Here is a 25,047-nt window from a genome sequence, read left to right as displayed (position 1 = left end):
GCCACGTGTTATCAAAATTTAAAAATACCCCGAAACTTTATTGAGGAAATCAAATAAAGAGATGTATAGTTATATAGCTTCGTTGGTGAATTGATGAACTTATTTCTCTCTAACGAATCCAAAAATAAAGGATTGCCCCGTATAATTATTATATTTTATACTCCATATTATATATCTGCATATCTGCAGTTTTTTTATATAAGCTTCCAGGAATAACAAGTTATAATTTTAATTCGATTAAGTTTTCATATTTTCAAAATATTAAGGTTGAAAAAAGTTTTATGTATTTCCATAGATAATTTAAACTAAAAAGCACACAACAACATATATTATAAAATGCTTATATACATATCCAAGATTATACATATTGTTTAATATTTTTGAAAATTTTATTGGTCAGCAGATATGAAGTGTATTTCATTGTGTAAAATTGAAATTATTCATGCACCATATATTTATGCTATGTCTACGGTCATATATTTTATGAAAGCAAATAACTTCAATCGCATGATGAGGAAAAATGTAATTTTGTAAACAATATACGTTTTTTAATCACGCTGCAAGATACCGCATCATAATAATAAATCAAGGATTCTTTTTCCTACCAATATTATATTAAGAATTAAAAAAACTATCCATATAAAAAATGTAATAGATATATATATATATATATATATATCTACAAACGTACAACTTATAATAGATAAGATTGAGCTTATTTGCAAAAATCAACATAATAAGTGCATATGTAATACGGGTAATACACATTTGCTTATTGCCAAGTCATATAATTGCACGATCTCGTTATTATATTATTCTAATTTGTGTGAACATATTATATTGTAATCGCGTCTACATTTTGGCAAATAAAAAGCTTTTTATACTTCAGCGAGCTTCTTATGCGTATTAAAAAATCTCTGCCTTTCTTTAGAAAGTAGCATCATTAACGACTCAACAACTGCGCACACAATGTAAGAAAAGATAATTCTTATCGAAATTCGCGCTCGAAAGCAATGCGCAGTAAGATTTGCTATATCTTCGCATTTCATTGTTCGTCTTTTCTTTTATAATATTTTTGCAGTACCAGGCACACCCGTATGGGCTTTTTCTTTTTAGTTGCTAGTGAATTCGTTTGCTTGTTTATAAAAATAAACATTCAAACAATGGATCTGTGGATAATTTAACTTTGAAATATCTTCGAATAATGTCCTTATTACATATAAGAGGACGACGTATGTCAGCTATAAGTATAATGTAACGCATCTAGTCTAGGTTAAATTTATCGACTGAAGTTTCCTGTTATAGGTGTTAAGTACAAAAATCCACAATTCCCGGAATCGTCCACAAAAGAAAAGTCCGCCGTTATATAATGTAGAAACCTACATATCCGATGTATGCTTATTTCGAATTGGCGCTAAAAAACTCACGACGTCAGCACTGCGGCAGTGTTGCCATCTAAAAGAGACAAAACTTAGCCAATGGCATCACGCCGTCGATGGCAGTTGCATCCACGTTCTCGAGGGCAAACAAACGTTCAAAAAAGTTTGAAACAAGACGTTGCAGCCCCGCGGACACAAAGCCTTCGAATTCCAGCTAATATTCCGGGAAAAAAGTGGAAACTCGCGAGTGTCAAAGTCAATAGTCGGAGGGGCCAGAGTTTCGTGCGACTGCGGGCGTGTAGCTGATGCCCCATGAATCTGGTACAGACCTGTCAAGTCGAGAAAAAGCAGGGACGACTCGAAAGGTTATATACACTCACATGAGACATCCAAACGCTTTTTGCATGCCCTTTTACTGGATTTTTTCGTAAAGCTTAACTCGGTTAGATACATAATGTCTCAAAGCAATGCTGAGCAAACTGCGAGACAGCAGCACGGATTTTGTAACGCTATTTTCTCGACCTCGCCGGTCAACTTCAATAAAGAGAACAAACCCCCTTCTAGGACAGTGTGAGTTCTTGCTTTTTTACTTTACTTACGCCTTTTTGCGCTCTTACTCATACAAAATGCAAACGACTATGATCTTTCTATGCTTTTGCTTAACTTTCACTGCACGAACTTCTCTCTTTGGAAATGATTTTGGTTTGATTTGTATTTTGTATCCTTAGACAGAATTGCTCATTGTACTCAAAGTGTTTACTTAACGATTGTAGTGGTGCAACGTCCACTTCAACCAGCTCGAATAGAGGTTCTCCATCATGCAAAAGAAACCTGATCAACTATTTGCCACATAGCAAAGCCAGCGAACAAAGTACTAAAAATGTAATACAGAAACCTACCAGGACGCCGAAGAAGGTTGCTCAAAACCTTCTGAGATCACAATCCGAGACCATGTTGCAAAACAAAGAGCAGAGTGCGTTGCAGTCGTCTGCATCTAAGTTTCCTTCTGAGGAAAAATTAAGAGTGATCAATAAGAATGCGGCGAATCCTAGGCTTTCTGGAGACAAGACTCCTGTCACTCATTTCTGCACGCCCAAAAATCCAAGGTCTGGGGCTAACTCGGCACGCAAACCTGGGAAGCGCTTTTTTAGTGACAATGCTTTGCCGCAAACTCCAGACTGCTACAATTCCGTGCATCTGGAGACACCAAGAGCAAAGACTGACAATGGAATTGACGAACAAACTGTATTAGAAGGAGAGAGTAGTAATTTAACTGTAGGAGTTAGAGTAAGGCCATTAAGTTTTAAGTAAGTTGAATTTTTAATATAACTATCTTGATTTTGTATGGCTTTTAAAGAATATATACAATACAATATTTGATTTATACTTTTCAGGGAACAAACCGAACCAAAGATAACGTCTATTGTTGAAGTTACTGGTCAAAACATAGTAGTTGACTGTGATACGTCCCAACATACTTTTATGTATGATCATTGTTTCATTTCTCACAATGATCATCTAAATCCTGGTCATGCCAGTCAAGAAACAGTATTCAATAGCATAGGTCTTCCTTTGGTTCAAAACGCTTTCGAAGGGTATAATGTGTGTCTCTTTGCATATGGTCAGACTGGATCCGGAAAAAGTTATAGTATGATGGGAGCAGAACCCTCCCAGCCAAATTCTACGGAAATAAATCCAGATGCTGGTATCATTCCACGTTTTTGCCATGAAATTTTTACACGCATATCGCTGGATCATAAAAATAATATTACTGTTGAAATAAGTTATTTTGAAATCTATAATGAAAAGATTCACGACCTGCTCATTAGTAATAATAATGGCAGCAAGAGAGCGCCATTAAAAGTACGCGAACATCCCGTACTTGGACCATACATTGTAGATTTGAGCCAACATACTGTGCAAAGTTATGAAGACCTAAAGGTAATTGCATGTAATTTCTATTTGCTTATTTGAAAATAGTGATTCTAAACTGAATTTAATTTCGTAGACATGGTTAAAAGTTGGAAATTCTCAAAGAGCTACTGCAGCAACAGGGATGAATGAGAAAAGTTCCAGATCCCATAGTATTTTTAGTATAATTTTAACTCAAACCCAGTCTAAGGCACCATCGAAAGCTAAGCAAGGGGATGATAGTCGACGAAGCAAAATAAATTTGGTCGATCTTGCTGGAAGTGAAAGACTGAGCAATACAGGTGCCTGTGGTGACAGATTAAGAGTAAGAACTACAAATTTACGAAAAAGAAAATTTTATTTCTTTATTTTCATACTTACAAATACATTTTATTTTGTAGGAAGGTGTGTCTATAAATAAGTCGCTTCTTACATTGGGAAAAGTTATTGGATCTCTAGCAGAGAGTACAAACGAGCGGAAACGAGGTTTCGTCCCTTATCGAGAATCTGTTTTAACTTGGCTTTTAAAGGTAATTTATGCAATAGCACTATTCTAATATCTTAATAATAACAAACAAATTTTACAGTAGATTCTAAAAGTTTAACGTTACATAAATAATCAGATCACAACTTTTTAAGTTGATAAATTTGCCATGGTTAGAATAAAGTGGGATCTTCCTTAGAAGATTCCAGTCCTGTTTAATGCATTGTATCAGTGTAATACGTGAACATGGGCGAGCGAATGTAGATCTTCTTGGTGGAACATTTGCACTCGGTTCCGCATCTTTTGCACTGATCGCCGCATTTGCAGCAATCGTTACCACACGACTTTGGTTTGTCATTGTTTTTTTCTGCAACGTAGATTTTAAATGAGTAAACAAGGCGACTGTCACCGACCGTCACTGTTTCATCTGATTCGTTTTTGAAAAACTTACCGAACTTCCCCTGAAGATGACATTTCTCCTTTATCGTTTTCCATACCATTTTTTATTCTAGTGCTTGGTACTCTCTTCAGATATTAAAAAATTCCAACTGAATCGACGTTCGTAGTCGTGAAAACTCTGTAAATCTTGTCTGTCTTATCGCTTTGAGGTTTGGTATCGTACTCCTGTGGCAGGATATGGCGACGTCACTCTTGTAGGAGTTTGCGTGAACTGCGCGCCTTTGCACCCGACACGGCCGTCATACACCCAATGCACACGATGTTGTATCTAGAAAGTTCCTTATCTGAAATATAGTGTATTATCTTCTATTGTACAAAAACTTTCTCGTATTTATAACAAATTTTGTTTACACTATAAGCCAAATCTCGTGTACATAAAATGTACCATTGATAATTAAAAGCAGATTATCGAAACAAATTCAATTTAACATCGTTTGAATCGTGGTTCAACGATTGGTGTCGTGTGCAAACGACGCATGCGCGGGCGATAATTTTGTCTTCAAGAGTATTTTGGCAGGAAATTTGAAAGGCTATTTATTTGGTGCTTTTTTTTAATATCAATGTTGTTTTTCAGTTGCCTTTCAGAATGTAATCTTAAGAGTCTCTTTAATAGTCGGCATTAATATGTCAATACCCATTTTTGTCAGTGTGAATTCAAGGAATTGGAAGGGAAAAAGTAACTTCGTCGTAAATAATACGATGGTTAGTTTATTCAATTGAATAATAACTCCTTTTTGTACAAATACATTTGAAATATAATATCGTAACATTATTTAAACTTTTACTGTTGTTTCCGTTTTTTACTACGGAAAGGTGATAAATTATCATCCAAAATATTTATAATTCCTAAAAAATAATGTATATATAAAACTATATATTAGCTGCAGATGGATTCAATATATACAAATTGAACAATTGTAAAGAATTAACTTTTTTAAATACATCTGAAATTTTTTATCAACTATTTGAATAGCGAACTTTTTAAGGTACATCAAAATCGATCAAATCCACCTACAAAACCGAAATGCCTACGTTTTCATCATTAGGCAGTATTGATGCTTTGCTTGTTTTTGTTTCTCTAATCGAACTATACAAGTCAGTGTAAAATTCGACAGTGGGTCACGATAGATTTTTTTTGTAGTTTTTTTTTTATTTCTTAGATTGGCGGGTTCAAAGTTAGGCAAAAAGTACTTGAACTTTTTCCTGGGCCTCTTACACAATTTCTCGATAAAATAGAACGTTATTTCATAAAAAATTTACGAAAATACAACAGATATATTATCACGAAGTTTTTATACAAAATTAAATAGTTTGTATGTATTTTATAACATCTGGAGGTACTGTTGCGATAAAACAATGGTTTGAAAAAATTACATTTCATCAAATTCGGTTCCACGCCAATTCCATCTTGGAATAATGCAAATACCTGATGCCCAACAATGATCTCAATATATCGTGCCTAATCTTTCGTAATCAGTCTTATTGGAAAAAAGAATAGAAATAATACGGCGGAGACTCTCGACTCCGTCGCTTTCCTATTCTGTAAAATATAACGTACACGTTGTGTACAATATGTATAGGTACAATCGTTAATATGAAAACGAAAAGCGGTAGCAAATCGAATCAACTGGGAGCTGTTGTAACGAGGGACATGCGCTGTGATCCCTTTTGAAGAAGAAAGACACTCGGTTCTGATGGTGACGCGAGGTTCATTATTCAAGCCTAATGTGTCGAAATCGTTAGTCATTGCAACTATTTTTGTACGGCGTTAATAAGTTGTAACACGTGGCAGTAGGCTCATGTCCAATTTAAAAGCGCGTGTAAATGGAAGAAAAATTCCATGCCAGAAAGAACAGCTTTTTTGTAGATACACATCGTTATTGTCCGAATTGTGCATAAATGTAACATATGCAAACGAATAATCATAATAACTATAGTTACAGCGACTACGCATCATCTACGACAGCTTCTTTTTATAGCTTCTCATAAAACTCGACGATCATTCAGGCGAAAACCGACGGACGTGACAGGAAGCTAACAACGTTATATCAGGCGGATGTCTTTGGTAGCGGCTAAGTTGAAGAAATGAATTGAATCTTGTTGTGACGCTCGGCATCAGATGGAAACTCTCCTCCTCTTCCTCCTCCTCCAGCAATCTCGTCGTCGTCGAGTAGAAGAACACATCAGGTGCTTTTTCAAGAACCTCATGCGCTCTCAGGCTGTCACTGGCGACTTCTTGCTTTTGGAATCCGGTTCGGCTGAACCCGATGAGCTCGCCTCTTGCTTCTGTTGCTTCTGTTGCTCTTCGACTTCCTCCTCCTCCTCACAAATCTCACTGCAGGAGTTGTTACGCGTCTTGCCGCGGATGTAAGCGGCCAAGCTGCGCCGCTTATTTTCCTTGCACAGATGGCAAGAGTCCTTGCTCTCGCGCTGCTGCTGTTGCTGCGGTTGGCGGTGGTGATAGTAAGACGAAGTTTTACCTGCAATTCAAAAGAAATTTTCGGTTAGAGCTGTGTGTTATTGACGTGAGTAATGTAAGCATGGATTAGCGCTGTTGTGGGAGATTATTCGTTCTGCTTGATGGATTATTAAGTGCGATTGTTTCCTCGTTTTTTTAACGACTCTGACGTCAAGAAATTGCTAATTGACCATGGTCGTTATTGCTTTTCTTATCACCGGTGCAGGCATTAAAGAAATAACGTTACTAGGGAACATAATTCCATAAGTGCTTTTCATCTATCTTAATTGGAGCAGTATAATTTTAATACCCATTGGCGTATTTTTAATAACCCGTTATTATTAACGTTTTCTGTTCGCTGCGCAATTTTACATGGCGATGCGAACCACAGAACACCATCCAACGCGTATCGATTCAGCGGGCAGAGAATACTCTCTTATGAGACACCACTAGACAGACTCGTGCGATGGAAAGCGCAGATTGCGCACCTTGATCTTAAGTGGAATAGGGTCACGGAAAATGGATAAAATTACACGTGACGCGTGTCACCTGACAGTTGAAAAACATGTTTATTTTTGCACTGCACTCGATAACCGATATACGAGTCCGGAAGCCAATTGGCCAGTTGTGAACCGGAATAAAAATTAACTACGTACGCACGCGCTGCGAAAGTAAAAATTTGCAGCTATTATCTGTCGTTACGTAAAGAGCGAGTTAGCAGCGCAGATACGGTGGAAACAAAAGTATCGAATTTTCGAGAAAATTTTTTTCGATATTAAGTCAGATAAGTTGCTTTCACAATAACATGCGTCTTTTTTCATGACCAGAAAAAGAAAACAACACTGCAGCATTACGTAAGCGCCGAATAATATCGAGAGCACGTACTCGTTGATACAGCGGTTTGAAACGAAATTTCGGACGAGCGATAAGTGTCGTTTAGGAAGAAAAAGAATCTTTGTAATTTCGTCGATCGACCTCAATTCGAATCGCACGAACTTTTATTTGCGGCGACGCCCTTATAATACAGTCCTGCGCGCGTCGCTTCTCCGCCGTTGTATCTCTCATCTCCCAATTGTGTGTACGTGTCCTACTTCGCCTCTGCGAACAAAAAGACCTATTTCTAATGTTTTCCCGCGTTATCTCGGGAATAGCCTTCGCAGTTCAATGTGTAACGAGCCATCCGCCACATCTACTGCGCCGAAAATTTATCATCACGTCCTTGTTCTCCGATATGTAAATTCATTTTGTAAGAAGTCAAACGGACCGAAAAGTATGCATACTAAACTCGATAATATTTAGGGAGTAATGAACGTTTGAAAAATAATGTCGGTTTCACGTTCTGTAACAAAGGCAGGGACCTTGTCGCGCAGCAACAAATAATATTTGTACATTTTTTTCGTCTGACAATACGTGCCGTTAAAACAAATTCGCTTTATCAAGGCCGTATCTCACACGCCCGATTGTAGAAAATTTCCAAGCATTCACCTGCGTCTCGATAACGTACCCCTATTAGCCTCTGACTCTAAAATTTTACAAACAGGTATATTCCCCGGTACACTTGCACTCGGCTCGCTGGTTCGCTTCGGCTGCTTCTGAAATCCAATTACGAAAGCATCACCGCCGTCTCTATAACCTATACTAACGCGAGGCGATATTGGATTTCGACGTACCGGCCATCCTCGCGGTGTCTAGACTCTCTTAGCAGCTTTTACACCGGCTACCTCTCTCTAAAAATAAACTGCATTCGCGACGGCACAGAGCCGTTGAGAAAGCGCGCGATGGGGAGGCAACGTACGCGACAGCACGCAGCTGGTGGGGGAGTGTACGCGACCGGCGCTCCGACCTCGTTTTTGCCCCTTTTTCAACGCGACCGCTCAGGACCGGACACTCGCCTTTGCTACCCTGCTGCGTGTGACTTGACAAGAAAGTTTGCGATGCGAAATTTTTCGATTGTAAAGTTTATATTCAGACACTGCGCTTCAGTCGTCTTGGTGCAGTGCGTTGTAGCGATGATGTACGCGACGCGCATAAAAACAATGAGGAATTAGCATACATGAAAAACGAGCCGATAAAACTAGGCGCCGTTGAACTTGTAATGTCGGGAGAGCTGATATACAGAGGGGCGGTTTCGTAACGCGCCGAGCATCTATTTTCCGCGCCAGCATGATGTCCTCGCGCGTAGGAAAAAAGTCGCGAGTTGTTACTCAGTGTATACTTACGCGCCGAAAATAGAAAGACACGTAGTAAACAAAGCGAAAGTGCGCGTGATTGGCAGAGTCGATGTTATTTCTATTCAAAGACGCGCACGTATATTCGATTAATGAAACGGAAACATCTGTTGCCGCGCGATCGGAGCTATGATTATTATAATTGTATAAGTTGTTTTGAGAACACACGGTAGTCGATTGTTTTGATTCGCTGTATTTTTATAATAAGGAGCTTCGGAGAGATACGCAATCGCGTGTTTATTGACGCGAAAAGAGCCGCGTCTATTTTCAGACTCGAGATATTTTTCGACGACGCAGCGCGTACACTCAGCTCATTTAATTGCACTATCCGTTTGACTAAGAATAGCGCTTGCTTTTGATAAAAAAACTCATACCCAAGTTTTTTCAAAATTTCCGACTGTAACTCTTCCATGAACTCGTCGGTATAAAAGCTCCCTCCAAGAATAAGAATATTTCATAAACGCTCTCGAATTATTCCTGCTCTTCAGGTGCGTGTAATAAACTTGGTATCCTTGATGCCTGGATCCCCCCGTGCGGCTTTTCGCGATAAGGAGAAAATCCTTGACGCGTTGAATAATGCACTCCACCACGGCAGTGTGCGATAAACAAAGAGTCGATCGGATCAATCTTCTACGCACGATAACAGCATTCCCGTAGATAATGAAAACACACGCATGCACTCGCGCGAACTCGACAAAACATAGTCGTCCGCCGTGTCTTACAATAATGTACCCAAAATAACCGATTTTATTTCTGGCGGCTGACTTTCGCCGGCGGAAACGCGCTCACGTGCACGAGTATTATGCTAGTTTATTCGCGCGACTCTCGAGACACGGCGCACGTGGAATCCGCTAAAAATACCCGCGCGACGCATTACAATGGGGGAAAGAGCTTGTTTATAGGGATCCGAGAGCCGAGGACGCGAGAGATAAACGCTCCGACCGACGTACTTTTTAATTTCTCGCGAAAAGGAGAGATAATATTTATTGTAATTTTTTTCAACGAGGAAATGCGCCGCGTACACGCTTGTGCTTATCTTTATGGATGAGCCGCGGCGAGGCTTTTTGCAAATTACGATTAAAAAAAGAACAAGTCGCTCGGTATAGGAAAATTTGCCGAGTTATTATTGAGCTTCTGGCGCGTAATAATGAGACGCGCGCGCGCGCGCGAAAAATTGCCAGAAATAAAAATACCGAGTGCGTGATTAGATAAAGCTTGCAGCAGTGGACTGTGCAGGAAAGAGAGAGACAGGCGTGCAGTTGTCGGAGGTATGGCTGCGTCTAGGAAGCGTTACGACATGAACGGCTTGGTTGTTCAGCTGAGCCGTAAAGTTGTTATGCGGTATGTGAGTTTCGAAAAAAAAAAACGATAATGCTTGAGTTTTTTTTGTAGGTAGAATAAACTTGGAAGACTGATTAATCGATCAAGAGGATAAATGTAAGGTGGTGTGATGCAAAAAAAAGCTGTGTATGATATAATAGGCGTACCATTGTCGAAGTAATTCTTGTTCCAAGGCTGCTCGTAGTCCCGGTACTGGGGGCTCCTGAACGAGCCGAACGTCAGGATTTCCGGAATGTAAACAAGATCCATCTTTCTGGCTTCTCTTCTCTCGTCTGAATCGGAAACTCTCTATTTGTCTCCTCGATTCGTCTTCGTTCAACGATTTCGTGCTACAGGTAGCTCGCGAAAATGGACGGAGTGCGGTGATAGTATGGAAGAAAGTATGTGAAATCGTCTCTTTCTGTTTGTAATGAAGGCTTTACGTGCTATATGTGTGTGTGTGTATTTTACAAGTCTTGCTTCCTCTCCTCTGGTTTGCAGTGTCCAAAAATCTCTCTCCTCAACTCACACGGCAGTGTCGCTTTGTCTGTCGGCAAATTTCGGTCTTCCCAACGACGGTAGCATTCTCTCTTCTCCTCTGCCGCGATATCTTCCCGCTCAACTCGGTGCACGCGTCCGAAGAGTATGTATCTGACTCGCGTGTGTCACACACTGCAGCAGCAGCCTCCTACTATTGCGCAGAAAACCTCGCGTCCGTCCTTCGGACCGACTCCCTTTTTCACTTCTCCTGATGCTGTGTAGCTGTAGCTTCGAAAAGCCGAATGTGGTGCGAGTTTTCGAATTTCCGAAAGCCTCTCGCCTCTTCACACTTCTTACTTTACACGCTCCTGTCCTACTACGCACTGTGGGCAGTGTATAGTAGTACCTTGAACTCGGAATGAATGGATTCTCGTGTTTCTCAGTGATGGAGCTTCGAACGAACGAAATATCTGTTGCACAGAAAGGTCGTAACGTGAGTGTTTTCCTCGGTGAACTAACGAGGCGTTCTGCAGCCGTTCGGATATAACAGAGAGTTTAGCTGCAGACTCTCCCCTCTCCCCCCTCTCTCTCTCTCTCTCTCTCTCTCTCTCTCTCTCTCTCTCTTTCATCCCCACCAGTCAGGAACGGCGCCGGCGCGCAGAACTGTGTATTATGCGCTTGGTACACCGTCGTTCCCCTCTTTTCCTTTTCCCACTCGCCTCTTGAAGCCCTCGCAGCACGTATACGTGTCGTCTTGAGAGTGTGTACGTGCTCGATAGCACGTATACGTGTAGGTGTGGGTGTGGGAGTATACGTGTGCGCGCGAATCAGATGCTGCGTGGGTGAGTTTATGGAGAATCTCGTGCAGCGACTGCACATGAATCAGACGGCGGCGGTTATTACGGCCTTTTAGCCTGCCTATGCGTGTGACGAAGTGGAATTGTACTATTCAACCCTACGGAACTGCGCAGTTGTGCGGCTATGTGCGCAATTGCATTCCGACGCGCACCTGGAAGTCGCGCCCCTCTCTTCCTATGTGTAATCGTGGAGATCAAATCCCCTTGGTCGACGTATCATGCGCGCGTTATCTGCTTATAACCCGTCTCGCTCCTTTATGTTTCTTCTTTTTGTTTGATTTGGTTCACGCATTGTTGATTCGTTAAAAGCGCGACAATCTTCGCGACGCGCGAGCGGGCTTATCGGGGTGTTTGTTTTGTTTTTTTATTGCGCTGCACTTTTTGATGGCATGTCGCGAAAATTGAACCAAAATTTGCCGGCTGATGAAAGCTTTTGTATTGGAATTGTTACGTATTTTTATAGAGGAATCGGAAACTTTGAGCGATTGTTGATCAAACAAACGATACAATTCTGATGTAATGTGTATTCTTCCAAATTACATCTACATAGCAACATTCGAATGCTGTTTTTCAAAGGATTTCGCTCAAATTAACTTTCGATAGTTGATAATTGCTGGAATAACAAACATCTATATCAGACTTTGCATTCGAGTTTGATATTCGTATGACTCTATACTTCGCTTCTTGATAATCTTATATTCGTTACTCAACTATTTCGATTGGTCAATCAAACCTTAATCGCTTAACTATGTTATTAATCTTTTCTGTGAAAATGAATTGCACTTTTTTAAATTGTTCATCATAAAAATTAACAGTTATTGCTTCAATCCACTCACAATATTTATCGACGATCAATTTATCTACCTGATCGGACAATCGCATTGCCTTGTAAACAGAAGGTGCGGTCTCTTGTTTACCGGCGCTCGAATCTAAATTCGCACGGGCCTATATAGTCATACACTCTGAGTACAGGTGTACGAGAGACAGATCTTCGCAAATCCGTCCCTATTAGCGTTGGAGTCATGAGACTCACGTGTTTTTCTCAGGAGCGAGAATTGGCTGTGCGCCAACTGCAAGTGGTGCCACTGTGATTACCGCGGTGGTGTTATAAGTCCTTTTGAGATTTGCAGTTGATTCATGACTTTTTTCCTTGTTTTGTAAAATTCATCTTGCTACTTTAATCTCGATTTCTCTGAAAAAATTGATCGTTTGTTTCAATTTCGTTCTATGCCTTTCACATTTGAAAAGTTGGCGGAAAAAATTCTCTTAGCTTATCGCGCGATCTCAATAAAAGTTGAAAGAACCGTATTATGTTTGGTATCGCACTGCGGATTTTTTATCTCAATTTTAGCGGTGGTTTCGTGCGGGTAACTGCTGTAATAAATACTAAAAAGTATACCCAATAAAGTATGCAATTCAGACGTATATAGTTCGAATTTTATGATTCTATGAAAATTTAATATTTGCGTAGCATTTTAAGGGGGAGTGGAGCTAAAGCTTCGCAAATGCGCCACGGGGTATTTTAGTATTTCAATTTAGTATTTCAAATGCCAAAAAAAAAAAAAAATAACTAAAAGTCGGATTGACCTTTTCTTTCGGTAGAATGATTCACTGATCTTAATAACCCTATGGCGCTACGCTCATTATATTGATGAAATTTCAAATTAAAAAACGCTAATAAGTAAAATTGGGGTTTGAGGTTGGCGCTGCAATCGCGTAAACACACGTAAACACCCGCTCGTATTTCACTTCTAGAAAAACTAAAAGTCCGATTGACATTTTCTTTCGGTAGAATGATTCATTAAACTCAACACTATGGCGCTCTGGTCTTGGTTTTTCGTGGCAAGCTTTATTTCAAAAGTTACATGAAGTAAAAAAACAGGGTTTTTAGCTCCCACATCCCCTTAACGATAGTTTTTTAGAGCTTACATAACCAGCCACCATATATTTCATTCATAAATGAAGATTATTTCTACTCTCGCAAACAATATATAATAAAAAACGTGTATCGCTGCGCAGTTATGAGTATTCTAGAATAATTACAAGCAGTCGTAACAAGAACGAACGATCAATATTTACTGTTAAATAATTACCTTGTCACGGAAAAAGCACGCTCTCAATGTTTATACAACGTAATATAATAAATATAAAAAAATTAAATAAAAGTGCGCAGGTACACGTGTATCTTTCAGTACGTACATCTTTGTATACACCTCCGATACTGACGCTTATAGAAACCCGCGAAATTCCTGTAGCTAAATATAGATTCGAAACTGGTATAGAAAGGATCGCGAGAGAAATAAAAACAAGTCTTAAAGCGGGGCTCGCCTTTGCGTCTTTTTTCCTCTCTTTCTCTCCCGGCAGACAGGCGCGTATATACTTCCGACACAGAGATGATCAGCGGGTATACAAAGACGGAATATCGAGAAAATGCATTATTCAATTGTCTTGTATTACTGCTGATTGGCATGCTGGAATGTACATTGTTCCTTGCAAATGCGTTAGTTTTCCCGATGCGGACAAACATATGCTAAGCGAAAAAAGGAGGAATGTTTGTATAGTACACACATCGTTGAACAGCGAATTTTGCAAATATAACAGCGAGGAGTTTGTCATCGCTGCGTCCAAATAGTCATCGAATAAGGCAACTCTCAGCTCTCTATTTTTGTACCAAGTCTTTGTCGACTTCCAGTGCGCAGTTCTTTAAGACCTTTACGAACCAAGCTGAGTGTAATAAACAATGGTCTCCATCACAAACCATAATAATCTTAAGCCTCGGGTCTGAAATTGCAACTTTCTAAGCGTACTCTCTCGTTTCTCATTCTAAATATAGATCCGCGATTTTTCACGCAATGAGAGCGGCGTTGAACCCACGTCAGCAACTCTTGCTTTATTTAAAGCCGCACTTGAGATAAATATGAACTCACGGAGCAACAAACCAGGCTCTCTTCGAATTTTTATTAGGTAGATAATCTAAATTTCACCCTATACTTGACGTGAATGTTCTTTTCATACGAGCGCCAAGTGCGCAAGTACAGACGAGAGAGAACGACATTTGTGCCAAAGGAAGTCTTCATGAAAACCGGTTCCACGCCTCTCTTTCTCCCTTTTTCGCTTCTTGCAGACGGCGTAGCACCAGAGATAATAATAACTCGCGCGTGTGTTCGTGATAAGTCCGTGATGAACTTTGCCATATAGAGAGATTCGAAAATTTTTCGTTGGAGCGAGTTTAGTGACAAAACAAACGATCTGAACGGCTGGCGCATAATTCTAACATTAATGGTCCACTGAACTAGCTGCTATACTATAAGTCATTGTTGTTTACGAAGCCAAGCTAAAATCATCTATTCTATCAAGCTGAAGCTACCGGTTTTCAAGAATATGTTTACTCTCGCGCCAAAAGCAGGTGTTTTTTATCTGGCTAATCGTGTAACATAATGGAGCGTGAATCGTAACGAAGTCTTCAATAGGCTAGTAAAAAATGCCGTCGTTATCCAATCCACTCTATATCAGATCTACATATAACTTGCGGGGAGCATCGCATCGTCAATTTATGGAATATCCCAAAAATTGACAATGCGATAAGCTACTATAAAAGTGGCCGTAAGGTAAACGCAGCTGTCTCGCGCCTCAGTTCAGAAAATTATATTCAAACGAAGCGCAAACGTTTCCTATATATTTATGGCTCGCTTGCTTCTACGCATCTGGAATTTTTTCGCTTTGAATCATCGGCGGTTTTTTTCTTGTTCCTTGTTTTTTTCCACCTTTTTTCGCAATTCTCCATATGCAACGCTAGCTATAACATTTGCGCGTCGTCTCGAAATAGGCGATACCTGCAAGATGGAAAATCAAAGCTAAGGAATCTCGTTGTTTTTCGCGCACCCAGGTAACCTTGGCGTGACCAAATCGTTTTAACGCGAGAAGTTTTCTGCAGCGCACATGTGCGAAAATAAGCGAGATGTGCGCGTATGTCGCGAGCGGAAAAAGGGCCTACGTGTCCGAAAGCACGTCTCCCACTCAGCGGTTTGCACTTGGCCTATAATAGCCGTGTTTGCGAAACGTTCTTGTACTGTCGTCATGGATGATGTTATAGGGGAGTAGACGATGATGGTATAAATGCGTAGATACCTGTGTACAAGCTATCATGTGCGGTCAGATTTAGTTACAATATGCTCCGGACACGGCCTTCGATTACATTTACGTAAGAGGGAAGAACATTTCGATTGACTCAGCACGCGATCGTACTGCAGCTAATGTCCCGAGAAATTACAATTTTTTTCCGAGTACGGGTATCACAATGCCGGTGAGCTGGATTGATTGTTGTCAGAGAATTGCGCACCTGCACGGCCTTGACTCCTGAGTGGCAGGGGATATCTTTTGCGCTTTTGGTAATCGAAATTTTTTCGAACGATCGAGAAGTTCTGGATTTAAGATGGATTAGTCATTGAAGTAAAACCTGTTTCTACATCATTATTATTTTGATGCTTTTTTGTGACAAAATTTAATATTTTAAAGGGGTTTAATATGGCGTTCTTGTGTTTATTGGCTACCGGAAGCAGGTGGGATTCACAGATGAAATACGTGAATTTGAACCGCTGCAGCGATAACATACATTTGAAGCACTTGAAAATTGATTTAGGGTCCCTCATAATAATTTGGCATTTTTATAATTTTAAATTTATGTGCCATTATTCATTACCTGTATAAATAATCATTCATCACCGATCTGACTGAATTTAATCAACGTTGGAATTTATATCTACAAATAAAATACGAGCAATTTTTATTTTGCGTGTCTATATTATCTACACTTTTTAGGTAAAACGAGCATTATTGTCAAAGTATGTAATACTCAAATATAACAAACAGGATAGAGTAAGGAAGATTATCTTCACTTCAAAAGTGCGTCAAACATTATCGGTGCGATTTTTAAAATAAGTGTTTTTTAAATGCAGGTGATGATGTAGACCAAACTATAATCTAAATAATTAAAGTAGTAATCGATTTTCCTCAAATCCATTCGTCAACAAAAATAATAATATTCGCGAAAACGCGAAAATCTTCCACGTGTTCGCGCAGAAATAAAAATCTCGAAGAAAACGTCGATTCAGACTGTGCTTTCATTATCAGTCCACTGATACCAATATCCAACAAAGACCAAGGCGAAGTACAATAGCGTATAAATGAACGAATACCGGCGTTCGCAGATTAAATTCCCATCCATATCGATGAGCCTATTCTCTGACGAGTTTTTGCCAAAGATAATCAGCTCCTTGGTGCGATAACGAAAAAGAGTATATATAGTAAAGAGTATACATAAAAAACTTATGTATCTAGTGAGCTTTGATTTATCGAGGAATAATCACGAAATAATCACGAGAGATAGGCGAGGCGATCGCATGTTTTTAATTTAAAAAAAAAACGCTAATCGATCGCTTTCTCTATAATCAAACTCAGATGTCCTCATTTTTTACGCCTCTCACATATACACGCCTTATCAGACAATTGTGTAATTCAGCGCCGTCTGAATCTTTTAATGTTTGTCAAAGGATCTTAGTAAATTTATTATTGTTCGTTTACAGGAAAGCTTGGGTGGTAATTCGAGAACAGCGATGCTGGGCACCATATCTCCCGCCAATATCCACCTGGAGGAGACTTTAGCGACGTTGCGCTACGCCTGTCAGGCTAGAGCCATAGTCAACAGAGTGAGGATCAACGAAGATCCTCAAGACAGACTGATAAGGTAAAACATATTAATTATTATCGCAAAATGTTTCAGTTGAAAACAATGTGAGTATGTTAGAGCTCGAGATAACGAGTCCATATTTTGAATATCGTGTTTTGAATGCTCGCCAAATATAGATAAACACGTGATGGGAGATTATTGTATCTCCTATGTTTAATGTCTTCACATAACAACGCTCTATAGCAAATTCTATTTGTTTTGGTGAGTGCGAGAAACATTTATTTAAGTACTACGTACATTTTTTGGCGGAGAATGGTTGAAAGAGAGTGAATCATCATTGGGTGACTGAATCATACGGATGTGGCATAGTTCGATTATTTGGATCGTGTCAATCGAATGAATTTATAAAATTAAGGAATTTTTATGAATTTTTATTCGCAAAATATAAATGTTAAAAATTTTTGTAATCCATCAAGCCTATTGACCTACATTTTTTCAGCACTTGTCATAAATTTGTAAAAATTCTTGGCTCAAATTTGATTTTATCTTTATCTTTTGCAAAACTGATCCGTAATGGTACAACGCAAATTAATCGATTAGCGAACGAATTATAAAAACGAATAATCGCATTTCCTAAATGTTATATATCCTGATATCTGTAACCTGTATTTATCTAACAATCAATTTACGCAACAACGCATTTATAATGCGATAATTTACATTGAGATATCAGTCGTAAAAGTGTCACGCTAATAACTGATCGACAGAAACATCTAAAAATTCTTTGTTATTTTATTTCATTTGTAAAAATTTGTAATCTTTATGATTCGTATACTATTTGTTTTTAAAATTGATAAAAATGTATCATCTATATCAACGGAATTCATAAATAATGTAATTATATTTATAGAGGAGATTGATGATACGTGAGGTGTGTCTTTGTTTGAACTTATATATCGATATCGGCTTGATTAATATAAAAATAAGATACCAGCTTGTAAATAAAAAAAATACATATAAATAAATGTCTCAGGAATGCTCACTTAATAACTGTTGTTTGTTTATAGGCAATTAAAGGCAGAAATAACTCGATTAAGAGATGTATGCGAGAAACAACTGAGACTAACTCCTCGCAACTTGTTGGACACAATTGAAGTATCATCTGACAATTCCGATGAGGTTGTGAACAAGCAACGGGAGATTAACCGACTAAAGGACCAGCTGAAGAAAATGGAAGAACTGCTTCTCGCCACGCAAAAGTAAGTAGCGTTATATAACTATATCTCTTAAGTAATTTTTAACTATATCAAAAAATACGAATCAGTTCTGCGTAAAAACAAAAGAACAAAAGAAGACAACAATTTTTTTTCTATAAAATAAATGCCTGATCCTCTGTTATCTTTTGTTTCAATATCACAGCAGTAGACATCGTAAAGTACAATTTTGGTTAGACTAACCAATATTTCGCCTGACAATCTTGATAAACAAATATTAATAACCACAAAACTCATTAACTTATCAACGTCTTGCTATATACGCTTCAAAAAGATTCCACACGACTGCCCGATATATACCTATACAAGAGCACGTACAACGCAAAACCGTTACCATTTAGAAACCTACAAATTTTCCATCGCACATTGACGCATCCTGGCGACAACAGAATTCAAGGTTTCCCTGTACACGAAATTCCTTCTACGATACGAAACGACCATAGAAGAGATACAGAGGATTCGTAAAAATGTCCCCGGTTCATTAATCATCAGCAACGTTGGCCCGATTTCAGATCCTGGGAGGAGAAGCTGCGAGAAGCCCAGGAGAAGAAGAATACCGAGTTGACTTATCTGCGACGCTGTGGTATCGCCATCGAGCTAGACTTCAAGGAGAAACCTCGGGAGCCGTGTCTTGTCAATCTTGCCGCTGATCCTATGCTGTCTGGTACACTCTTGTATCTAATTCCTCCAGGTAGTGTTCGTGTGGGCAGAGCGCCAAGGCCCGGTACTCCTTCAAAGAAGGTCGACATCGTGCTGGACGGGCCGCTGATAAAGAAACTTCACTGGTTAGTCAAAGGATGGTTAGAGGTTGATTGGAGAAGATTTGCATGGATTTATGATACATATTATTTTCGTTATTTTTTTGGGTCGTTTTTTTTATTTTAATGAGATTTGATCGCCGAAGGTTATTTGATTTTCTCAAGCTGCAAAGTAGGAGAAGAATGGATTATTGTAAATTTTTTCTTTGCGAGGTTTGCTTTCCATGCTAATTTTGTTCACCTTTTTCAAGTGATTTCTTTAGGGATGACTGTTAAATCAACTTACTGGATAAACCAATTTTGCATGTTCTTTACTTACAGGAGGATTTTTCAATACAATAATACAAGCGGGTGTTTGGCACATTGATTTTATTTTTTATTGATCGCCTTTGTAATATAAAATATTCAAAGTGCACTAAAAAGATGTTATTTACTCGAAACTGTCTATTGTCAAATCTCTATAGTATGCGAGATTGAGTTCTTATCTTCATCAAATTCGCGTGTTAGTGTCAATTAATTTTATTTTACATTTCATCATTATTTACTGCGTATGTCAATGAATTTTGACAAAAATTGTTTAACTCTTAACACTCATATAACATATTAACCTTTTTTATTATGCATAGACTATATTTATTGTGCGATTGGGTTTCGTAATTTTTTAATTTATTCAAAAATGTAAATGATAATTTTTTAATTATTTGTGTACTAACAGCACCATTGAGAATAATCACGGGAAGTTAACTTTCTATCCAGAAAAGGATGGAGAAAATTACGTAAATGGAGAGGTAACACAACACATAACTGTATACTTATCAAAAGAAATATTTCTTTAAATGGCGTATTAATAATTCGATATTTTTGAAGTTGGTTCGCGGTAGAGTCAAGTTAAAGCATGGAGATAGATTGGTTATTGGAGGAAACCATTACTTTAAAGTTTGCATTCCACATGATGATCCAGAAACTGCTCAGATGTCTGTTCAACCAATAGATTTCGACTATGCTTATCAAGAAGTCCTTCGTATTCAAGAAGAAAAGTGAGTCCATAACTTCTTTTGAAGAATTCTTTATTCGCGTTATAATTATCATTTTAATTATTCACAATTTTATTCTGATAGGTTGAGAGCTGAACTAGAAGAGTCGAAACAAAAAGCCATGAAAGAATTGGAGAACGCAAAGCGTGAGGTAGAAATGCAATTGGACTCTCAAAAATCCGCTTACGAAACTGAAATACAGCGGTTGGGTTCAAATCTCGAAGAGCATAAACTTGCATTAGAAGAAATGAATCGCAAGAAGAAAGAGCTTGAACTCGAAAAATTGCTCCTCGCAAGTGAAATCGAAACTAATAACAAGTTAAGAAGACTTGAAATCGAAGATTCTGGAATAAGTGTTTCGCCGTATAAATCGAATTTTCTCCAAGAACTCGAAGAAATACTCAATGGAACTACCGCTGACGCCGAAACTGCCTTGACCGTTAAGACTAGCATTGATGCTATGAAAACAGGAGGAGTTAGCCTTCACGAGATACAATTATTAGTCAGAGAAGCTACAGAGAGATGCAGGGATGTCGGCGTTAACTATGTAAGCATGCATTTACTGATTAAAGAGATTGACATTATCTATGTTTTATACACAAACACTTAAGTATGGATCTTTAATCTCCGTATATTTTATTGCAGGAATTTCATCAGCAGCAAATAGTAGTAGATAAAGGCCTACAACCTGTAATTCGTGTGCGAGACAAAGATAACATGGTTGAAAGTCTTTGGCAACCTTTGCGTTTTCTCGACTGGATTCATCGATTGCGAGATCACGAGCTTGAGAATTCTATAAAAGAGCTGCAAGATTCCGAAGACAAATGGGACCCATTTGAGGACAGTGATATCGTACCAGATTCACTGTACTCCAGCCGAATATCGATAAATATGACACCTGTAAAAAAGCAACTCAACGAAAGTTTGAGTCAATTTTCAGTTGACGCATCGTTTCTCGACGGCTCAATGGCTGATCAAACGTCCGAATCTATTGTACAAAAACGTCGTGATGACATACATCAATGTTTGATTCAAATGGAGCTAGCTTCAAAAACTTTGAAAGGACTCTGCCATCAGTACGAATCTAGAGAAGTAAGCGGAAAAGTAACACAAGCCTTAGATAAAGTAAACATGATAATGCAGCAGCTGAAAGTCACTTTGGAGGAAAAAGCTCCGACCGAAGCTAGCAGTACCGAGAGCGTAACTTCTAATGTCAGCAATAATGATAATACCGTAATTGAAAACTCCGAGACTGATAAAAACACCCAACCCTTTGCCTTCGGTAAGAAATATTTTCACGACAGCGCTGCCTCACCCGCAAAGTCTAATCTGCGAAGCACATGCCCATTTCTCAAGAACGATAATGCTTCAAGGTCTGTTAGATTTAATTTCAAGTGATAGCGATTAGGGACCAGTTAATATGTTTATATTTTAATTGAAGATGTAAAAAGTGAGATGTTTGTCTTAGTGTTAAAGTAGAGCTTTGGGCAGAGAAAAAATATGTATAGAAATGCGATGCGTTAATTAGAGGTACTAAAGATAAGACTCGTTTTTTATTTCCAACTTTAGGATATAAGCATCAAGTTTATTCTAAGTAGAAAAATGCCATGACGTTTTACTTAAACGTATTATTACTTTTTTATTTTATTTTATATTTTTGCGAATCTCGTCTCAGTTCAGTTGGATATGTAATAGAAATATTTTGTGTTACGAAGTTCGAATATTTCGTAGAACTTTTACTTTCAAATATGAAAATATTTTTGCATGCGAACGATTGTCTAGCAGTAACAATCAAAATAATGCTACTTAAGTAAATGAAAGTAAATACTTTTTACATTGTGACTAAGTAAGGGTATTTTTATATAAACGACATATTTAACAATAAACCTATTTATTACAGAAAGTACAAACTTTTTTCAATTTTTTTTCAATATAGACAGATGTCAGTTTTGTATTGTTATTAGGAAGGATATATAGAATCGCTACGGTATAGACTATTTAATACTTAATCAAAGTAGTCCTCTATGTCGATGTCTGGATTTAACAAATCTTCACCATATATACTAAGATCTAGCTGATCAAGTATTAAATTTTCGCACATTTCTTCCAAATCTGTCTCTCCAATTAAGACTGCTCCTTGTAATTTTCCATCACTAAGAATAAGTTTAACGTATTCATGTCCTTTGGTTACTCTTAACAAAATTTCATAATCCTTGTCTAACTTTTGCCCATTGTAGAGCCCAAGCAGAATTACTTTATAACCAAAAAATTTGGTCACATGTGTAAAAAGCTCAAAGCAAAAATCTTGTAAAAACTCTTCATCTATCAGCGTAGAAAACATGGATTTTGCAGCATAACGACCCATTTGATGGGCTTGAGTCCATAATCTCATCTGGATCCAATGCCATGCAATATCCCAACCTGCCGTACAAACATCTCCAGCTGCAAAAATATCCTTTTCTGACGTCTCTAACTTCCAATCAACGATATAACCACCATCTGTTGCTTTCTTCAAGGATTCTAATCCAACCATATTACTGTTTGGTATGACACCAGTAGCAGAAACTACAATATCGCATCCTATGATCTTACCATTGGTTAACTCTACATAGATAGGCCATTTTTCTGTTTCATTGTGACTAATTTCTGATTGATTTATAATTTTGTGTACTTCACATTCATATTCTACTTGAATAGAAGTTGGCAAAGCACGAGAATCCTTTAATTTAAAATTATTGTGCCAGTCTGGTCCAAGCGCAGGTCCACCTTTTTCAGACTTACCACTTGTTATTGTGTACTTCATTCGTTTAACAGGTTTACTCTCTGTATCTGAATCCTTTTTCAAAAGTTTCTCTTGGAAAAATTCCGCAGCGCCAGGGTCAACAAACGTTGCTGATATATGTTTATCTTTTATTACCCATACTACGTCGACTCCGCTTATTTCGTGAACAAGTTCGGTTGCGATTCCTCCATTCCCGACCACAACGATTCTCTTGGCTTCTTTCAATTTTTCCATAAACTTTTCTACTGATTCAGTGTCGCGAATACCTATGACTCTGATGTTATTTTCGCAAATCAGTTTCGGCCGTGCTCCTGTACAGATGCACAATTTCTTATAGCTAATTATATTTCCACTCTCTGTTTTTATAGTTTTTTTGTTTTTGTCAACTTCAGCTACTACATCGTTGATTACATTTATTGACGGATACAGTTCCGTCAATGAGTTTGTTGAGCGTTCTTCTACATCAAATTGTGTCAATGTTTTTCCAAGAGTTACAACGTTGGTAACGGCTTTTATCAATGGACTTGCTGTTATTAAAATTATACTTTCATTAGGAGCAAGAAATGCAATACTTTCAGCGCAAGACACTCCTGAAATGCCCCCACCAATTATTACAAAAGTGGCTTCCATTATGACGTTGATGTATCACTATTATACGGGTATTATATCACTCTATTCCTTGTTATTAGATTCAGCTTCAGGATTATACCATTCAGAGTAATCATATGTTCTGAAGGGAACATCAAAACTTATGGTCCCATAATCCTTAGCTCTGTAAATAGCGACTTCAAGATTCTCATGTTGCTTTCGGCAAAGACCAGTTTTTCTTTAAAACAAAATAAAAAACAATATTTAACAAGAAATAAATATAACTATCAAGATAATAAAACATTTCACCATGATTAAACTTTACTTACTTTGTTTGCAGGAGTTCACCGTTGTATGGAGAAATAAATTGATTTAGCAGTTTAGTATTCCTATGATCTAATACCAAATATTCATCTCTGCATATAGGACAAGGATTACTCGTGGTAATAACTTTGTTTCTCTAAAATAACAAAAGTAACACAGTAATTATTAAAATGGTATATACTCTATGTTAAAATAATTCTAACTGAAAAGTATACATACTACACAAGTTTTTCTGGTTCGTGTCGGAGCAAACTGACCCTTAAAGTTTCTTCGATAATGTTTCCATACTGGATCATCCCCATAAGCTAGTTTATAAGCTGAAAAAGAGTAAGATGTTTGTTTGTGAGTAATGTTGGACAAACGCAATTGTTGGATAATTGCAAAGACATAAATCTGAATGATCAGTATGTAAGTGTATCTACCTTCGCTCTCAAGATATGAAATACTAGTTTCGACTGGGATAACTTTGGATCTATCACTTCTAGGATCAACCTTTGGCTCAGAGTCGACTTCAGCACCTTCCTCATTTACATTGTCTTCGAGTTGTGCTTGTTGCTGTTCGCAGCGAACGAAGCTCTGTGAAATACCTCTCGCTGATATAACCTAGAAAACAACACCGTCAAAGAAAATACAGAAAAGTAGAAAAGAATATAAATGAATATGACATTACCCGATGCAATCCAGTGCGGCCTGCGTTACCAATAGCTTGTAGAGTCAGTCGAACAAATGACATCTTATTATAATCGAAAAATTACGAACTTTACATGCGGAAAACGTTTGATAACGTCACTATTGGTTGACCATCAGGCGAGCATGGAATCTGATTCGAGGTTAGGTCATAGCTGATGCTTTTTGATTCTATATATGTATAACAAGCAGCGGAAACTGAAAATGCAACGTTAAAAAACTTACACACTTGAGCTATAATCTTAAATCACATTAATAGTTAATTTATGTGACCAGTCGTAAAGAAGAACAGAAGAATAGTCCAAGAATTTCAAAAACTCCCGCGCCAACAATCGAAA

At 38.1% G+C, this 25,047-nt stretch overlaps 3 protein-coding genes across 8 annotated transcripts; 1 reads left to right on the top strand and 2 right to left on the bottom strand.

Annotated features, from left to right (window-relative positions):
- The first annotated feature begins 1,489 nt into the window (after nt 1-1,489).
- Nucleotides 1,490-22,225, top strand: LOC100122264 (kinesin 3C). Of its 5 annotated transcripts, none has more exons than XM_031922767.2 (12): nt 1,490-1,744; nt 2,153-2,686; nt 2,774-3,320; nt 3,388-3,615; nt 3,692-3,820; nt 17,159-17,319; nt 18,330-18,521; nt 19,049-19,321; nt 20,010-20,082; nt 20,162-20,331; nt 20,413-20,875; nt 20,974-22,225. In XM_031922767.2, the coding sequence occupies exons 1-12, from the start codon at nt 1,692-1,694 to the stop codon at nt 21,724-21,726; spliced, it is 3,576 nt and encodes a 1,191-aa protein (XP_031778627.1). In that variant the 5' UTR covers nt 1,490-1,691; the 3' UTR covers nt 21,727-22,225. The 5 variants fall into 5 exon arrangements, with proteins under 5 accessions (XP_031778627.1, XP_031778626.1, XP_031778628.1 ...); XM_031922766.2 differs by having other exon boundaries at nt 2,108-2,686; XM_031922765.2 differs by having other exon boundaries at nt 1,491-1,949.
- On the bottom strand, nt 3,630-13,137 carry LOC100122248 (hybrid signal transduction histidine kinase L). Its single transcript, XM_001605358.6, has 3 exons — nt 10,407-13,137; nt 4,226-6,713; nt 3,630-4,141 (listed from the first exon to the last, which is right to left on the bottom strand). Exons 1-2 carry the CDS (start codon nt 10,507-10,509, stop codon nt 6,448-6,450), a joined length of 369 nt encoding a protein of 122 aa, XP_001605408.1. The 5' UTR covers nt 10,510-13,137; the 3' UTR covers nt 3,630-4,141; nt 4,226-6,447.
- LOC100122278 (pyridine nucleotide-disulfide oxidoreductase domain-containing protein 1) lies at nt 21,966-25,012 on the bottom strand. 2 transcript variants are annotated; one of them, XM_001605832.5, is made up of 5 exons: nt 24,693-25,012; nt 24,445-24,625; nt 24,242-24,339; nt 24,028-24,158; nt 22,203-23,936 (listed from the first exon to the last, which is right to left on the bottom strand). In XM_001605832.5, the coding sequence occupies exons 1-5, from the start codon at nt 24,753-24,755 to the stop codon at nt 23,783-23,785; spliced, it is 627 nt and encodes a 208-aa protein (XP_001605882.3). In that variant the 5' UTR covers nt 24,756-25,012; the 3' UTR covers nt 22,203-23,782. The 2 variants fall into 2 exon arrangements, with proteins under 2 accessions (XP_032453582.1, XP_001605882.3); XM_032597691.1 differs by lacking the exon at nt 24,693-25,012 and having other exon boundaries at nt 21,966-23,936; nt 24,445-24,622.
- Nucleotides 25,013-25,047: the final 35 nt, after the last annotated feature.

The sequence above is a fragment of the Nasonia vitripennis genome, chromosome 2 (assembly GCF_009193385.2).
Source record: "Nasonia vitripennis strain AsymCx chromosome 2, Nvit_psr_1.1, whole genome shotgun sequence".
NCBI classification, from domain to species: domain Eukaryota; kingdom Metazoa; phylum Arthropoda; class Insecta; order Hymenoptera; family Pteromalidae; genus Nasonia; species Nasonia vitripennis.
The sequence above is the reverse complement of the archived record's forward strand: the minus strand, read 5'-3'. Positions and strand labels throughout refer to the sequence as shown.

Bases quoted from the DNA above. Each gene is read 5' to 3' on its own strand.
- LOC100122264 (XM_031922765.2), top strand. From the start codon at position 1,834: ATGTCTCAAAGCAATGCTGAGCAAACTGCGAGACAGCAGCACGGATTT. The intron at 2,687-2,773 runs GTAAGTTGAATT...TATACTTTTCAG, and splicing joins GTAAGGCCATTAAGTTTTAA to GGAACAAACCGAACCAAAGA. The intron at 20,876-20,973 runs GTAAGCATGCAT...ATTTTATTGCAG, and splicing joins GGGATGTCGGCGTTAACTAT to GAATTTCATCAGCAGCAAAT.
- LOC100122278 (XM_032597691.1), bottom strand. From the start codon at position 23,740: ATGGAAGCCACTTTTGTAATAATTGGTGGGGGCATTTCAGGAGTGTCT.
- LOC100122248 (XM_001605358.6), bottom strand. From the start codon at position 10,509: ATGGATCTTGTTTACATTCCGGAAATCCTGACGTTCGGCTCGTTCAGG. The intron at 6,714-10,406 runs GTACGCCTATTA...TTTGAATTGCAG, and splicing joins CAAGAATTACTTCGACAATG to GTAAAACTTCGTCTTACTAT.